Source organism: Equus quagga, chromosome 2 (assembly GCF_021613505.1).
Source record: "Equus quagga isolate Etosha38 chromosome 2, UCLA_HA_Equagga_1.0, whole genome shotgun sequence".
Classification (NCBI taxonomy): Eukaryota; Metazoa; Chordata; class Mammalia; order Perissodactyla; family Equidae; genus Equus; species Equus quagga.
In genome coordinates, this window is record NC_060268.1 from 125,756,903 (window position 1) to 125,775,177 (window position 18,275).

An 18,275-nucleotide genomic window follows, 5' to 3' on the forward strand; every position below is an offset into this window, starting at 1 on the left:
GGGATTAGAACCAGACCTTGTGCCTCCCCTCCCAGTGCTTGATGCACTGTGCCCAGCGGGGGAGAGGAGGAAAGGGGAGGCACCCAGGTGAGGGGACCTTCAGAGAGATCCTTGCACTAAGGATCAACTTTCCTGGGCGTGCAAACCCTTTCTTGGTCAAGGGCTGACAAAAAAGACTGGATCTCCTATTCCAGGCTAAGCTGTAGTTGGACAGTCAGGCTCACAGGTCCCCTGAGCCACGTAAAAACAGTCGGGCCAAGGGGAGAAATAACAAGTTCAAAGTCGGCTCTGCCTGCCACTGTCTTCCCAACCAGCTGGAGGGTTTCAGCTCCTGTAAATCACACCTGCGGCTGGTTCCCAGGGAGCCCGTGTTCCGGCTGGCTGCAAGCTCAGCACATCCTCACCTGACGAAATAGCTAAGCCAGACTCATCTGCCAGCTCCCAGTCCCCCTAAGTGGGTGCCCGCTGCCTGACCACAGCACAGCTGGCCGAGGCCCCCACCTCCTTAACTGCTGGCCACTGGTGAAGGCTGTGGGCCCAGGAGCAAGTCACCTGGTTAATCTCATATTCATCCCTTTTCCTCAGCCATTTTTCAGCAGTAGTTCCAACCCTGCACAGTACGTCCAGCAAGGACTAGCATCTTCTGAGTAGCGCAGGAAAGCGAGGCCCAGACAGGGAAATTGACTTGCCCAAGCTCACACAGCTGCCTGGGAGCAGAGCCAGGCCTGGGATCCAGACTCCAGCCCCACTCCTGGGCCTGTGCTCCCAGACAAGCTGTTCTTGCCACTCTTCCTCCTCAGGAGCAGCCGGCCCTTCAGCCAGCACCTCTCCAATCTGCATCCCTGGTCACTGAGACCATCTCCTGGGTGACAGACTGAGGAAAGGCCCACACAATCCTGGGAGGCAGCACAGTGGGGTTGTAAGAGTCTGGACATTGGAGATTGAACTCTTGGGATTAAAATCCTGACTTAGCTGTGGGAGCTTGGGCAGCTTGCTTGACCTCTCTGAACCTGTAACATGGGGAACATGACAGAACAGACTCCCATCATTACTGCTAAGGATTTAATGAGATTGTGCAGGTAACTAGTAAAATGCAAGTACTAAATAATTACTATTATTATTTTTGTTTTTAACCACAACAGCCTATGTCTGTCATCCAAGACACTACACAAATTGCTTGCCCCACTGCTGGTCGGCCTTCTAAAACGCCTCTCCCGCGGCTTCAGCCTTCAAAACCCAGCCACCTGATGCCAGCTCCAATACGAAGCCTCTTCATCCCCGTGCCCAGAACGAACTGCCCCACTGTTGGCATCGGCAGCACTCCCAGCTCACGCCTCCCTCTTGCCTGGGGTGGGCTGGGCCTCCACCATTGCTCCTCTTCTCCACTCCAAACTGGGGTCCTGAAAAGCAATGACCCACATACAGAATCCCAAAGTTGTGGTTAGGTGAAGAGGGTCTGGGGTCAGGCAGCACTGGGTTCAAGTCCAACTTCCATCCTACACAAGATGTGTGACCCTGTGCAAGTTGCTCACCCTTTCTGAGCCTCTGCCTCCTCATCCGTAAATTGGGGGTTATAAGGCCCGCTTTCTCGGGGTGCTATAAGGGTTCCATGAAGCACTGTGTATGAAGAGCTTACCTGGACAGGTGAGTGCCTGATGGAAGATAGCTGCCACTTCCCAGTTATCTTGAATGTGCGAGTCCCCACCCCACCCCCAGCACAGCCTGGCACAGGTGTGCAGTGCAGGCCATTAACGGCCCGCCCGCACGACAGGTGGCACATCATCGTTATCATTAGTGTTATTATGGCTGCGTCCAAAACACCTGCCCCATCTCCCCACCTGTGGTGAGGGGCAGTCCACAGCTGGGGCTGCCACAGGCTCCACCTCTGCCCAAGCAGGAGCCTCTTGGGAGTGGCTGTGGCCCAAAGGACCCCCAAGAGGGCACGAATCTGACCTATCACCTCCTTTGAGGGCCTATGCTGCCGTGGAGAGTGATAGAGGAGGCCAGGTCACGGAAGCTCCCAGGCCCTGTCAGGGGTCCTGCGAGTCATACCCCCTCCCAGAAGGAGCAGTAAAGTCCCTGCTCCGGGAGGACACTAAGAACCCAGGGCCCCAGGCCCCTTGGTCCCGGCATCTGATCATCTGCACAGATCCTGGGTCACCTCCCTCCTCTAAAACCATGCCCCCCACCCCCCCAAGCCGAAGCCACAGCCCTAGGAAGCCTTGAGCTGTCCTTACTGCCCTCCCTAAGCTCCACCCCCAGACCGCGGGAGCTGTGAGCACCTCGAGCCCTTTCTCCAAGCTTTAAGTCCCAAGCTCGCAGCCCAGCAACCCAGGAGGACGCCCTGCTGCCCCAGGCCGGAGGCACTGTGCGCGGCATGCGCGGAGCTCCGAATTCCGGGGGCAGCTGGTGTGAAGTCAGGGTAGCCTTCACCTGGAATCCAACAGTAATCCACGGGGACCCTTGGGCAAGCAGCCCCTCTCGGGCCTCAGTTTCTCCATCTGTGAAGTGGGAGTGTTTGACTAAGATAATGGTCATCAAATTGTCCTACAGGAGGCCCCAGGTGTCACCACAAGTCCTCTGAAGATCTGTCCCGTGGGGGGTAAAAGTGAAGATGGGGAAGAGAGGCTGTTGCAGCCCCCACTGCCGACTCTGACCTCAGCTTCGACCACAGGTGACTATTCTCCTCAGCTCTGACTATTGTCTAACGCATTCTATTGCTGTTTTGTTTTTGTATTGTTATGAGCTACCAGGCTACGCTGCCTCTGGACAGGCGGTTGGCAGAAAAGCCCAGCCACGCTCGGAGCACACGCCCCGCTGATGTTCGGGACCCACTGCACGCCTCACGCCCACTCCCTCCAGCCCTGCAATTCCTGCCACTTTACCACCAGCCCTTCCTTGCTGAGGAACTGCTCAGACCCCCTCGTCCCCAGGTCAGTCCTAAGGGACCCTCTGGTTAAGAAAAAAGTCATTCTCACCCTGTGGTTCTCCATCCTTTCCTGAAAGATGATTTCTTCCCTTTCAGAGACAACGGGAGAGGGGCACAGGGCAGGAGGGACAGCCCCTTCCAGGACCACTCCCAGGAAAGGCCCGAACCCCTCTCAGACTGCCCTCTCACCCACCCTCTCCACGTCTGCTCCAGAGCCCCAGGCCCAGATGCTCACTAGCCCTGAGTGTCTGCCTGCCCACACAGCTGGCCATTCGTGTCAGGCCACCCACATCTCCCACTGCGCCCATGGGGGCCGCCCCGTGGGGAGCTGTCTGCGGGCTCGTGGGCACACAGCTCCTCCGTCTGCTGAGACCGCTGACGCAGGGTCAGCCCACCTGAAAACTGCTCTCCCTGGTCCAGACGAAGCAGCTGGGTATTGATGGAGTTTGCGGAGAATTAATCAGCACCGACTGGCAGCGGTGCCACCGCTGCCCGGGCCCCATCCATCCTAATGAATCCTGAGCGCCGCTTTAATGCTCCTGACAGGACTAATTTAGTCGTGCAGGTGATTAGCGTGGGCATTATCACCTGCCTTGTGGCTCAAGATGCTTTGGGGGTCCTGGGGGTCCACTTGGGGAAGTGGGCTCCACGTGCACCAACTGCAGCCACACATAGAGGGACCGGGAGCCAAAGAGAGGGGGATCGGCAAGATATTCAACATCTGCTTGTCCTTGCTTCGTCCCTTCGTTCTCTACTCACTCAACCAGCACGGGCTGAGGCCCGTTTGCACCGGGCACTGTGCTTGGCACAGAGGACACGTGGGCTCAGCTCACTCCGCCGTAAAATGGAGATGACAACGCCTCTGTCTGAGATCCTGTGAGGTCTACAGGAGGCCACGCATTTAAAATGCTTCACAGAGGTCCTGGCAGGAGGCTGGCTGTCCACAAATGCTAACGAGTATGATCACTCTGCAGTCTTAAATTACACATAAAGACTAAAATTATAATTAATTGTAACGCCAATATTAATAAAAGTAATAAGTAAAAATGAATGGCAACGGGGAGTTACACACAAACAACCAGGACAGAACTCGCCGAGCGCGTCCGTGAGGTGAGCACAGAGCAGAGAGAGGTGGGGGCGGGGAGGCTGCGGCCCGCGGGGCAGGCGACCTCGGAGCTACGCCTTGGACGACAAGCAGGCATCTACCAGGCAGGTATGGGGCGAGGGCCGGCCGGGGCGCAGGTGCGGTGGTGACACAGCAGGGGGTGTCGGGGCTGAGCAGGTGACCATGGCAGGACAGCAGGGTGTGTGTGGGGTGGGGTGACAGGCCATGGTCAGGCATCCTCACACCTTCCTCTAGGCACTTGGAGGCTCTGGTTGGAGGTGTGGGAATTGGGACAGAAGGAGTGGCCTGGGTGCCCAGCCCCCAGGGACACCAGCCCCTGAGACCTGAGGTACGAGAATCAGGTGGCCGCTGAGGGACATGGGCTCCATGCCCCTCTCAGAGCCCCTCAGTCAGCGTGATGCCTCCAAGCCAGACTTCGTGCTGCTGCTCTGTGTCCCTCCCTGGGAGCCAGCCAGGGCTCAGCGCCCCCAGGGCCCGCAGCAAATATGCCACACACAAGCGCAGCAGGCAGCTGGGGTGATAAAACTTCGACCCCTGGCAGGACGCGGGTTGCCATTCACAAGCACAGGCACGTCCGGCGTCTGTGCCATCTGGGGGGACATGCTCTCCTGGGCCCACTCTCTGGGCAGCCATCCCTGTCGTTACCCACACCTCGATCCTGACACTCTTCGTGGGGAGCGTCTGACCCGAGACTCCAGGAGGGATGGCGAGCAGGCATGGAGCCAGCCCCAGCCTCTGCCTTGGAAGATCCCCCCACGTGCTCACAAACTCCAGACCTCACTCCTTCCCCAAGGCACCCCGAGCCCCAGGCACACGGCTGAGCCCAGGGGACGCAGAGATGGCCCAGGCCACCTGAAAGCATTCACAGGGCAAAAGAGAGACAGATGAGCAACCGAGAACAAGAACACCGCGACTGGGATTAACAGAGAGGGAAAAAGGTGAAGGAAAGAGCACTTGGATCCTGCCTAGAGAAACCCAGGAAGGCTACATGGAGGTGGCAGCATCTGAACTGACTTGACTGACCAACAGAGGCTTATCACGTTCTAGGCAGCAGGAGCAGCAACAGCAAAGGCTGAGAGGTCAGAAATCACCTTTCACACTCAAGGAACTGCAAGGAGATGGTGTGGCCGGAGTGGCGTGAGTCAGGGAGGGGAGGACGTGAGGCGTGAGAGGTGGCAGGGCCTGGACTGCAAATAGCCTTTATGCCGTCTAAGAACGCTGGCTTTCGTTCCAAGAGGGACGGAGGGGCCTGAGCAGATCTCGTGACAGGCTCTGTCTCAGGTTGAAAGGGCCCCTTGACCACTCAGCTGCTGGGGTGAGAAAAGGCTGCTGCAGGATAAGGGGACCAGGGAGGCCACGAAGACCATTCGGAGGCTGCTGGGGGAGTCCAGTCTTGGCCCCTGGTGGAAGGAGTGGAGGAGCGAGAAGTAAAGAGATTCTGGAAATATTCTGAAGAGAGAGCCAACAGGATTTCCTGATGAATTGGATGTGAGGTGAGGGGGAGAGGGAAGAGGCAGGCGGGCCCCAAGTTTCTGACGGGAAGGATGGAGTTGCACCCTTCTGAGATGCTGAGAGGGGACGGCTGCCCTGGAAGCAGGCGTCTGGGGGAAGGTCAGGGGTTCAGCTTTGGAGACGCTCAGGCTGAGAGCCCCGTAGACGCCCAGGTAGAAAGGCGGGTGCAGAGGTGGACGTATGAGCCGGAGGCTCCTCTGCGAGGAGGCCCAAGCAGAAGGCGGAAATCTCAGAGCTGTCAGCCCATAGAGGGGACCTAAAGCCGTGAGACTAGAGGAGAGGTCCAGGGAGTGAGAACTTAGGAAGAGACACAGGAGCTGGGCCCGGGGCCCTCCCACGCTGAGAGGTCCAGGAGACACAGGAGACAGAGAAGGAAGCTCTGCCCGAGAGGCGACGTCCTGAAGGAGACGAAGACCGGCTGCTGAAAGATCACAAGGTCTGAGAATTAAGGACTGGCTTTGGCCACATGAGGGTCATTGGTGATCTTGAGATGAGCAAGAACAGGAGAGCGTCTGGAGTGGATTCAGGAGGGCAGCTGGAGACAGCACCCTCGAAGAGGCTGTCCCTCATCCTGAAGGTGCCATGTGGCCGTTCACTGCTGGCAGCCAGGGCCAACCAGCCTGACCAGGCACTGCCCTTGATCTGCCCTTGTTCTGCCCGCCCAGGCCAGGCTCTGCTGCCAGAGACTGATGTTCACGTCTGGAGCGAGACACACAGAGACCAGGGGACCCTGAATGTTAACAGACTGGGGGAAGGCAGGGCTACTTAATGACTTCATTTTGCTTCTGTCTTCAGCTGGGAGACGGTCTTCAAAAAGAACATCACGCAGAGGGAATTGGAAGCTGGGATGGGCGAGGAGATAGTACCAGAATGTGTAGCCTCCAAGGGATTTCAGATGGCCGAGCTGTGCCCTCCCGTTCAGCTCCCAGTGAATGAGAGGCCCCATCTCAGCCCCGGAGAGCACACACAGAAACCACCTGCTGAGAGAGCCTGCAGCCAAGCTCCAGCTCCGAGTCTCAAAGGAATTCAAAAACGAATTAATTAAAACACTTAGGACACTGTCTCAAGCACTCAGTAAACACTGTTATTGCAATAATACATATCATACGTATATACTGTATATCATATCCTATGTTATAGCATTATTATTGTTCTGCAAGCCTCTAGTGGTCAGAATTAAGCTCAAGGGGTAGGAGTTCCAGGCACAGGTTTTCATACTAATATCAGGAAGGGTTTTTTGTTCGTGGAACTGTCCACAGCACAGAAATGAGCTGCCTTGTAAAATCACGAGCTCTCCATCACCGGGCGTCCAAGCAGAGGCCAGACAATCAGCCCGGAGCGGGACATTTGGTCTGCCCACAGCTCTGACCGCCTCCTCTGGTGAGCTGACACTCACAACGGCGTGGGATCTGCCTCCAGCCATTGGCACTGACCACCCCACTGAGCCCAGCTCACCTATGTGCTTATATGTCCCCCTGCAACCCCGTGGCTGGCAGGACAGCCGAGCAGCCATCCCTGGGCCACACACAGGCTCTCCCTTCAGTGAGGTCACATGTTCCAGGAGTAGAGCCTTTGGAGGTAATGGTATTGTACGTAAACATCCCAATGATCCAGAGAGGGGACTATCCCATCCCCATTCCGCAGATTAGAACACTGAGATTCAGAGAGCAAAGGGCTAGTGAGAGCCCAGCCTCAAAGTCAAGTCTCTAGGCCACCCCATTCCACATGGCAGGCAAAGGGCCAGCCCCTGAACAAGCCATTTCAACCCTCATCCTCACCCTGGCCACTGCTGCCAGAGGTTTGCACCCTGCCATGTCCACATGAATCCACATCGAACCTCTGAATGGCCGAGGGCCACGTAGGTGACAGCAGTCAGCGGAGGTCTCCAGGCCTGTGTTATCTGAGGGCCTGGAGACATCTACCCAAACCAAAGCTCACTGAGCCCATCTTTGCAATGCCCTCTCACTGGTGAGACATGGAGGTAGAGGCCCAGAGAGGGGCGGCACTGTGCCCAATGCCACACAGCAAGGAATAGAAACTGGGCTAATGACTTTCAGGCCAGAGCTGTGCTGCCCCATCCTGGCGCAAAAGGAAGAAAGGAGGCCAGGAGGGTATAGGCCAGCTCAGAAAGATGAGCAGAGCTGTCTTCCAGCTCACTGAGCCCTCTATCCTCCCTACGGCCCCCTAGAGCCAGGGATTAATCCCCACTGCAAGGGACAGACACCCCCACTCTGACTTGGCTGAGTCCTGGAGTTGCTCCTGGAAGCCGATCGATGCTGCTGTTTGCAGAAGACGATCAAGAGACAGAGCCAGAGGCGGAGCAGGGCCTCCTGGAGGGCTCACGAGGCATCCAGCCCAGGGCCTGTCACTCTCAGCACTGGCCAAGCAATACCCCCCCACCGCCCTTCCCTGCATCACACCCTCTGAGGACCCCACACTCAGGGCCGAGCAGGGCAATGCAGTGTCACAGATGGGGTGGCAGAGCCGGCACTGCTCACCTGGGGCCTTCACCTCTCCCCGCCAGCAGCTCTGGTCAGTTAGTGGCTGGCCACACCTCTGCCTTGATGGCCCACGTGTCCCAAATATATTCCCTCCACCACAAAGGCATCTTGGGAGGATGAGGTTAAAACAGACACTTATAAAAATCGGCCACAGGAACGAGTGTGTGGAGGACCAGGAAGGGGCTCTCTCAGGGCTCTGCTCAAGTGCCACCACTGCCCCAATACATCCTGCTTCCTCCCCTCGGCCCTGCCCCCAGAGGGACGGCCCCTCCTCCTTCAATCCCCCTTGGGACTTAACCAGACATCTGGCTCAGCCCTATTACTCAGGACGCTGATTTCTTTATCCCTGTCTGCAAGAACACTCCAGAGAGGCAGCCACCTCCTTCCTGGATGGCCCTTCAAACACCCAGATCCCCAAACCCCAAATTCCGCCTCACAACGCTGACCCATGGGGGCTGCTAGCACCAAAGGAGGGGCCACTTTCCACAGGGGCCCCCACAATTCCTAGAAATAAAACGCTCTGGGCCATGGGGGCAATCCCCACAACAGTCAGAAACATGCCCGCTGTGCCCAGCACCCACCTGCAGAACAGCTTCCCCCAGGGGCAGTGGAAGGAAAGACCTCTTCAGGGGCTGCTCACCCACCCCACAAGCAGCAGGGACAGCCCGGGGCCGCTGAAGGCTCCCTGCTGCAAGCAGAGGCTTTCTTAGACGAATTTTGCATCTACTCTACCACGCACCTACCTTTGGTTTTATATAAAAGGGTGTTTGAAATTACCTATTAGTTAAATATCTTAACACCCCTCCGCTCTCCAAGCCATCCGCTTCATTTCTAAGTACAAGCAGTGCTCCAGAGAGACGAACCACACCGGCCCCTGATGCACACTGCCTCTGGTGCACAGCCCCGCCCTCGCAGCCACAGAGCAGGCAGACCTGAGTTTAAGCCCCTGATTAGAGGCATTTCCCCAAAATGACCCTGATGAGAATGAGAGGACAGAGGAGGGAGTGTTGGAGGGGGTGAGTGGGACCCTTCCAGGCACTGTTGTTTGCAGCCACTCTCACAGGCACGAAGGCCTTCCCACCAGCACAGCCGCACGACAGGTCGTTCAATTCAACCCCCATTTCCTGAGAAGCTTTGGGGTCCCTAGAGCCGAGCTAAGACCATGGGGCCACGTGCACAGATCTCCAGCTACAGGTATAGGAGCCCAGCCCTCAGAAGGGGGCTCATGAAGACAGACCTGGGTGACAGGGTGACCAGCTGGGGGCGAGGGGCGGGCACCAGGAACCTCATGATCACCTCCTAAATAGTTTTTTCTAATGACAAAAACAGGTATAATCAATGCAGTAAACTCAGTAATCGCAGAAAAGTACAAAAGGCTACAAAACAAACTCTCCAACAGCCTCCATCTTCAAATATCCCAAGGAAGACGAACGAGACGTTTTGTAGGACAAACCTAGGGCGGAAGTGAAAGTCAAGCAACTGCAGCTCAGTGTGGCTCTGACACTTAGAACTCCCCTCTGTTTGAATGGGCCACCATAGGAAGTACAGAGTGCCCCATCCCTGGAGGCAACCACGCAGAGGCCACGTGAACAGCCATCAGGGGTGCCATGGAAGGGGCTCAATAATGGGTGGAAGCTGATCTCAGTCTCTAAGACCCCCTTCACTTGTGGGAAAGGAGCTCACCCCATGCCACCCAGCATGCCCACTAGCCCCTGGGCCAACTCACCCACGGGCGTGTCCTCGCTGATCAGCAGGTATGTGTCAAAGAAGTGGTTGGTGAAGAAGGGCAGTCGGTTCACCTGGCCTGGAAGTCGGAGAACAAGAGCATCAGTCAAGTTCATGCATTCTGCAAGAAGACACAGAGTAGGGGCTGCAGTGGGCACTGAATCTGTGTCCAGTGCCATGGCCACTTTCCTAGGACCCCAGCAGGTCATTGTCCTGCCTCGAGGCAAAGGGGTAATAATGCCAGTAGGCAGCAGACAGCTGTCAGGCCGTATGGTCAGCAAGGCCACCAGCTATACGTGGCTGTTGAGTCCTGGTCCACACTGAGACATGCTGAAGTGTAAAATACACACAGGACTTTGATGACTGTATGAAAAGTGGCTGTGAAATCTCTCTTTAATCTCTTATATTGATTACATGTTGAAATAATAACATGTTTGGATATATTGGGCTAAGAAAAGACATTATTTAAAATGAATTTCACCTGTTTCTTTCCTAATGCGGCTCCTAGAAACTCTTAAATCTCACGTGTGGCTCACACTGCATTTCTAGCAGGCAGCCTGGCTCCACGTGGAATGTGACCTCAGCAATGACAGGAGCTGCCTGCTTTGCTGACCGCTGCAACCCTGGTGCCAGATCAGGGCCTGGCTTAGGAAGCCTGTAGTAGGTATTTGCTGTGTGAAGGAATGGCCAGCTGAGCCTGTAGCATAAATAACAATAATAATAATAACAGCCGCCATCTATGGAACCCTTCTCCCAACCAGGCACTCAGACCACCTCCATCAACCCTCACGGGACGGCGGGTGCCCTCATATCCCCATTTTACTGTTGAGGAAAAGGAGGCTGGGGGGATGAGTGGTCACTTGCCCAGGGTCACACAGTTGGTAAGTGGCACTGCCATACTGGAAGCTGGACGGTGAAGCCTGTACTGCTCTGTGATGCCTTGGGTAGGGCAGGTCTGCAAGCGGCCAAGGTGATACCCACAAGGGCTGACGAATTTCAGGTCTACAAAGAGCCCCCAATACCACGAGTTCCCCCACATGAAGCCTCCCCGAGCCTGGCTGTGCCTGCCCCCTGAGCCCCCTGCAGTGGCCTTCAGTAGTGTGGTATAAGTATATTTGGTCTTTGTCCCATTCTGGCACAGAGCTCCAAAAAACCTTGGAATGTCCCGAGTGATCAGTGTCTTTTGCTATTCATAAGGAGCCCCTTTTGACCACATCTGATTCTATGCCAATGAGGTGACTTAGGGTGGGCCTCTAGACAGCCTCAGGATGGGGCTGGTCACCAGAAAGACCAGGTGACCACATCCACGTGCTGAGGGGGTGGTGCACCTGGAGAGGGCATGGACGCTCTGAACCCCTCTCCCCAGCCCTCACCCTGTGCTCCTCTTCCATCTGGCTGGTCCTGAGTTGTAGCTTCTATATTAAACCAACAAATGTAAGTGAAGGGTTTCCCTGGGTTCTGTGAGTCATTCTAGCTGGTCGAACCCGAGGAAGGGGCCGTGGGAACCTCCATTTATAGCCAGTTGGTCAGAAGTACAGGTGCCCTGCGACTCACCACGGGCCTCTGAAGCAGGGCAGACTTGTAAGGACTGAACCCTTAAATCTGTGGAATCTGACACTAACTTCAGGTAGCTAGTGTCAGAATTGAATTGACCTGTTGGACATACAGTGGATGTCCAGGAATTTGGAGAACAGGTTGCTGGTGTTGGAAAACACCCCAGAAGTAGGCAGGTGAGGGCACTTCTCCCTCGGCCCCTGCCAACAACCAGGGGGTGGCTGGGCCGACTCATGTGGAGCCCGTTGTCGTGCAGCACACACATAAGTGGCTCCTGCTGGGTCCGCCAGGAGCATGAATGTGGGCAGGGTGCCACCCTCCCTTCCCTCATTTCTGCTGACCTGGGGCTCCCTCTGAGCGGTGCCGGCCTCCAGAACACAGAGCCCAGCTCCCAGAGGGTGACAAAGCTGGAGTTAAGGAGGGGCACTTCCCCTCCCGCCTGAACGCCTCCTAGCGGGGAGGGGGCAGAACTAGCGGCATATCCACCCCTGCCCCACTCTGCTCAGGCAGCCAGGCCGGCGCCATTTCTCATTCTGACCTCATTCTCACTTCCTGACCAAGACCGCTGCCCTCTGCCTTCATTTGCCAAATTCCTACTCATCCTTCAAGTTTTATCTTAGTTGTCCCTTGTTCTAGGAAGCCCTCCCTGACCTTCGTGACTATGCATATGCACCCGCACACACCGCTCCACCCTCTCACGTCAGGAACCAGAGCCCCGCACACACAACAGCCTCAGAAGGGGCCTGGTAGTCCAGGGCCTCACTTTGTTTGGAACCTTCCTGCGCTTCTTTGTAGCCAGATGACCTTTCCATGCCTCAGTTTACTCATGTGTAAAACAGAGATAATAACAGGACTTGCTTCATGGCTTTCCTGAGGATTAAATGAGATTACATACATAAAGCGCTTAGCGCTATGCCTGGCACCCTGCAAATGCTGGATAAATGGTAGCTATTATCAATATTGGTATTAGTAACAGTGTCGCCTGCTCAGCCAGAGGGGAGTGCTTTTGACCCCCGCTGGGGGCTTTGGGCTTCAGGATGGAAAGCAGGCTGAGCCCAGATACCAGGCTCAGGGGTGCCCAAAGAATGCAGCATGGGTCCCGCTGCTGGGGGAGCGAAATAGCGAGGAAAAAAAATCGCCTGCAGCAGCGTCATTCACTTTTAAATTTTATTTTGCAGGACCTGCCACTCATCAGCCACAGAGCGCTCTGCACGGGCAGATGGGCAGAGCCTCAGGGACACATCGCCTGCTACATACCAAGCAGGACCCGTGTTCTGGGAAAAGGCCCACCACCCTCAGAGGCCCTGTGGCCTTGGGCTGCCAGTGAGGGCACCTGGGGACTGGGATGGGGGTGAGGAAAGGGACACATGGATAGGTTACTTGTTCCCTTAAAAGACACTTGGAAGGCACGAAGGCTGTGTCCCCTGGAGGCAAAAACCACTGCCTCAGGAGCTTGGAGGCCTCCAGCCAAGCAGGAACAGAGTGGATGTACAAGGGAGGGGACAATGGGAGACTTCTGTGAAGGAAGGGGAGTCCCAGCTTCCCATGCCCACGACCCACCCCTTGTCCATGCACCCCCCCACACACACACACGTGTGCACAGACACACGCGGGCACTCACTCCCTAAGTCTGCACCCCTGTCCGCTCTGCCCTGGACACCTTCTCCCCGTCCCCAGCCCACTCACACTGATCATGAAGCAAGCTTTTAACCACCACAGGCCTGAGGGCAGAATGCAGCATTGGAGCTGCTCCTGCCAGCGGCAGGAGCAGGGAAGGAAAGGACTCTGGATGGGGACAGGAGCCTTGGCCGAGCTGGAGGAGTGCAGCGTCTGCACTGGGAAAGAGCAGGACACAGGTGCGGCTATGTGGGGAGCGCAGGCCAGGAAGCACAAACCTTATGTGGAATCCTGGGATGGGGGACTCCTCTAAGGGCTTGAACGTTGACGAGTGGCAGAGTCTGGCCTGGAACCAGCTGAGCCTGAATCCAGCCCAGCCCTCCTCCCCAGGGCTCCGGGAGACGTCCGGGTGCTGAAGGCACAGTGGCTCTCACTGAGAGCCCCATCAGGTAGAGCCCCAAATCCCCCCGCCCCCCACCTATGACAAGGAAGGGGCACTGGACAGGGAGTACAGAGCTGCGTCCAGGAGTCAAGGTCTCGCATCCTCTGCCTCTCCCTGCTGCATGACCTTGGGCAAATCTCTCTCCCTCTCTGGCCCCTTTTTCCCAGCCTCGGGATGGGGACAAAAAGCCCTCACTGCCCTCCTGCCCGGCCTCCCTGCCAGAAGGGTCCTATGCACAGTGTCACTGTTTTGTGGGCTGCAGTGTGGCCCACGGGAGCCCCAGACTGACAGCTGACGTCAGGCAGGGAAGCTGGCTGCCCACAGTCAGGGCCCTCACGCCAGGTGCCTGGGGACTGCCTGCAGGACCCAGCAGGACGCTCAGGGGCAGGCCTGCGCAGGACCGCACCTCCTGCCCTCCCAAAAAGCCCACAGACAGAACACGAGAAATGCCAGGGAGCACACTGAGGCCACAGAGGAGAAGGACAGGAAGCTTCAGCAGAGAGACTGGCCGACAGGTGGGTTGACACCTAGGGGGTTTGTCCCTGAGCCTGACCCATCTCTGACTGCCAGTGATGGGGGGAGAGATCAGCTGAGGCATGGGGTCAGATGGAACAGAGTGGGGAGGGGCCATGAGGTATGGTCTGGGGTACCAGGGAAGGGCTGGGGTCAGGGACAGACATCAGAAGGGCAGGGTGGGAAGATGGTGCCCTTCATTCTCTAGGGTCAGCCACGACCCCATCATGCCAAAGGAACAACTTTGGCCACCTTTGTCAGGGACCAGAAAGAGGGGACTGTGCCCCAGCAATGAGAGAGAGCCGGGCCCTCACATATACATGCAAAGCAGGCTAGCCCACAGGCAGGCTGGTTCTGCCACAGCATTGCTGGGTGGCCTTGGGCAACTTGTTTAACTTCTCTGTTTTCTGGGCTCCATTTTCTCCCCCTAGAGAAAGATAAGGTTGATAATAAAAGAACAACACTTATTTAGCACCTAATATGTGCCAGGCACTATTCTAAGTGCTTGATACGCATATTAACTCATCTGATCATCTGACAACTTAGAAGGAAAGTCCTATCTCCTTCCTACTTTAGAGACAAGGAAGCTGAAGCACAGAGAGGCTAAGAAACTTGCCTGAGGAACCCCTTGGAGACACTGGGGGGACCCCAGGAGTCCGGGCTCTATGTGCCCCGCTTGGGACACATAAATCATCTTCCATCTGCGGAGCTCAAGGGGAGACTGCCACCTCTACTGCGGAGGCAGCGAGCTCCTCGCACCTGCTTTATTTTTACATCTGTATTTCTTTGTAACAGAGGGGAGAAGGTATAAGTGTCCAGGGTCATCGAGTCCCTGGGGAGGCTGAGGAGTGTCCTGACTTCCACCGTCCAGCAAACCCAAAGGGTCAGAGCTGGTGTCAGGTGCCCCCCACTGAGGCCTCCCTGAATGGGGCAGAGAGGGGCAGGCGGGGGCGGGATCCTGACAACCGCCCCCACGGAGGCTCAGAGACCCCTACTGAGGCCCAGCCAGGCCCTGCTATGTACGACCTTGGGCCAGATGCTTCTCCAGGCCTCAGTTTCTCCCCTGCAAAGTGGGCCGGGATTTGAGAGAGGGTGTGAGACCCGTTGCCGCTCTGCCCCTGAGAATGTGTGAGACTGTCAGTGAGCTCCCCATCACAGGGGCATCCCAGCAGAGATCCCTCCAAGCATGGAGGCCAGGAGAGGGGGTCTTCAAGGGACTCTCAGGCGGCAGGACACCAGCGACACGCCAACATGCACGAGCTGGCTCTCTCCAGAGGCTCTGGCTCCCTGGAGCGGGAGAAGGAGCTGGCCCCCCTCAGGAATGTGTTTGCCTGTGTCGCCAGGCACGCGTGCCACGGCTCTTCCCCTGGGACATCCTGGCCCCAGGGGACACCATGCCAGCTGTGCTGCTGTCCTGGCCTTCCTTCCGCACAGCCCGGAGCTGCTTTGCTCCTCGCTACCAGGTGTCCAGGGGCCAACGGAGAAGCCAATGGCCAGGCCTCTCCTGGCCTCCTCTGTGGGTGCCAGAGCCAGAGCCGGCAGCAGCCAGGACCAGGGGAAGTGGGGCTGGTCCTCCCAGCAGGGAGGAAAGGCTCCCAGCCACCACACCCACGCCTTTGCTCAGGCTGTTGCCTCCTCCAGGATGCCCTCTTCCAGCTCTCTGACTCTAAAACGACTTTCTGTCTTCAAAGGCCAGATTAAGCATCTTCCTCCGGGCTGGGTCTCTCCCATGCCCGCAGACCCAGTTCATCTTCTCTGACGGGCTTCTCTGGAGCCCGACGCCCTGGACCACCACTCTACTCACCCTGCGTATAGTACATCCCAGCTGTGTCCCTGCCCCGCTGGACTCAGAACTCCCAAGAATGTCATTTCTTCCATACCCCGAGAATGTCATACTTCCATGCCCAGGGATGGGCACAGTAGGCACACCCAGCATCACCCAGTAGGTGCTCAAAAGCCAGCTGTGAAGAAACTGTGGCCAGACCCTGCATCCCAGCAGAAGGACGGTTCACGGCCACAGGTGCCTCTTCCCTAGAGCCCAGGTATTTTTAAAGGCTCCTCCCCTTCCCCCAGGCGGCCCGGCCCTGGGGATGGCTGGTATTGTCAGCCCTGTGAGAGCCGCAGAAGCAACTAAGGTCAGCGAGGAAGCGTGCGCCCAGTCACGCACACAGTAAGGCAGGGTCTCCGGCGCCCCAGAGCAGCCCCCTCCCAGCCCGTCCCAGAGCACAAACCTCAACCCCTGGCCCTCACACCCTCCAGCCCGGCCTCACACGCTGGCTGTGAGAGGAGGGTGGAGGCTGGACTTACCCCAGCTTCCAGAGATCAGCACAAAAAGCCAGACCACACGGCAGCCGGTGGCGACGTGGCACCTCATGGCTCCTGGGGACACAAAGAAGGAGAGGGTGAGAAACCTCCTATTGGTGGGGTCTGCTCTTCAAGCACCTCCAGCACATCCCCAGCCCTGAAGCTCCAGGGAGAACTTGGGCCTGAGAAGGGAGGAGATGGAATCAACAGAAGTGGGGGTGGGGGCTCAGAGGACTGGTGGGAAAGAAGAGGGGTCTGTATCACTGGTTTCATCATCATCCAATGCGGGGTGGAACACGGCGACCTGAGGATGACCGGGCGGCGGGGGGGCAACAGTGCCCTCTTTGCCTCTCGGGGGCTGGCTGCACAGCACGGGCCAGGAGATGGGGGCTGAGCAGGAAGACAGGTGTCTAGGAGGGGGCTGGGCAGGCCCCATACCCTCAACACCCCAGCCGAAGTGCCCAACAAGCACGTCTCGTCCTGTTTTTTATAGCCACCATATTATCTCATAACCTTGGATGTGAAAGGAGGAGCAGGCCACAGTGTCCATGGTGGCACAGAGAGAGGAAGTGACCTGCCCAGGGCACCACAAAAAGGCTGTGGGAAGCTGGAGCAAAACTGTGGGCGCTCAGAGCTAAGCTCTAGAGAGCTCTGGGGCCCAGCTGCCAGAGGCTCAGCAAGGTGAGATCCCATCTCTGAGGGTGGTGGGAGGTGGGGCTACTCCCTCCCACCACAGCAGTGGCCTGCCCAGCCTCCTACGGCAGGGCCGTGGTCCTCTGCTAACTCCTTACCCGGACAGTGGCTAATGGGCAGGCCTCCCTGGAGACCAGCAGTGACCAGGAAAGGAGGCCAGGAAAGGCCACGAGGGGCCCACACTCCTCGGCGGGGAAGCCCTGTCTCCCACTGAACTGTCAGCCCTGTTAGCGCAGGGACACGGCCCACTCAGCACTGCAACCCTGCGGGGCCCAGCGGGGTGCATGGCATCCTGCAGTGAGCACCTACTGTGTGCCTTGCCCGGGGGCCGTATCCACCCTCGTCCACACGTAGGGTCTGGAGGCCAAGAGCCGCTAACACTCTGCTCAGAGACCCCCAACTAGTGAGTCATGGGGTCAGCATCCGGACCCAAGGTGACATGCCACCTCCCTTGTCAATAAGTGTTGGGAAAGACATGGGGAGGTGAAGGGAACTGAAGGAAAGGACTTTTTGGAGAGACTTGCACATGTCTGCAAGATCTAGGGGCAAGAGAGTCAGAAAGGGCTGAGAGTGCAGATCCCTTAACTCCGGGCCTGGGGTGGTCTCTCTCTCAGCCCCACACCCCGAGTGGACAAGAGTGACCCCACCAGGAGCTGCCTGACCCACACAACATGCAATGGCTCATGGTGCCCTTTCATTTTCCTCCTAATATCGTACTTAAAATGTTCTAATTACTAGGTACGAAACAGTCATTTGAAGCACAGAAGATTCTAAGATGTATTTAAATAATAAAGACGAATGTCCCCGTTCTATCGCAGCATTCCCACCGCTCCAGTTTCTGAGTGATAACAGCCTATCACGGGGCTGCAAACTGAACTGCCTACAGGGACCAGGCAGGGAACAGGAGTGAGGGAGACGCCGCGTGGGTGGGGACGATGACCATTCGGAGGCCACACACTGTCCCAAAGTGGCAGCTGCTGACGTGTTTCAGCCAAGAGGGAATGTGGGCCCAGTGTGCCCAGAGCGTCTCATTTTTCTCAATAAAAAGCTAGAAATTTGGCTTTTTACATGAATTCAATTTTTAAATGTTGGCAAATAATTCAATTTTTGTGAGCCAAACGTAGCTGGTCCAACAGCCAGAGTGGGCAGGTTGGGCCTGGCACGCAGCCTACCAGGCTTTCTCTGCACCCAGGCAAAAATGGTCACATTACACACACGGATGGAGCAGTGTGGCTACTGCTGATCCCCAGAATAACGGAGTCGCCCCTAGACAAAAGCAGCTAGCTTTTCTCATGTCATATATTTCACAGATGACCCTGCAGGTCAACACTGCTACATCCACCTCCTTCTTTTTAAGAG

General features: G+C 56.9%; 1 protein-coding gene across 5 annotated transcripts in view; it reads right to left on the bottom strand.

The window, feature by feature from the left end:
• Positions 1–18,275, bottom strand: part of CDH23 (cadherin related 23) — a 398,494-nt gene that overhangs the window by 343,885 nt on the left and 36,334 nt on the right. For all 5 annotated transcript variants that reach the window (XM_046653203.1, XM_046653202.1, XM_046653200.1 and 2 more), the window contains exons 2-3: positions 16,227–16,298; positions 9,795–9,872 (exon numbers count right to left, since the gene is read on the bottom strand). In XM_046653203.1, coding sequence (XP_046509159.1) covers positions 9,795–9,872; positions 16,227–16,293 — 145 coding nt within the window. In that variant the 5' untranslated portion in view covers positions 16,294–16,298. The remainder of the gene's footprint in view (positions 1–9,794; positions 9,873–16,226; positions 16,299–18,275) is intronic.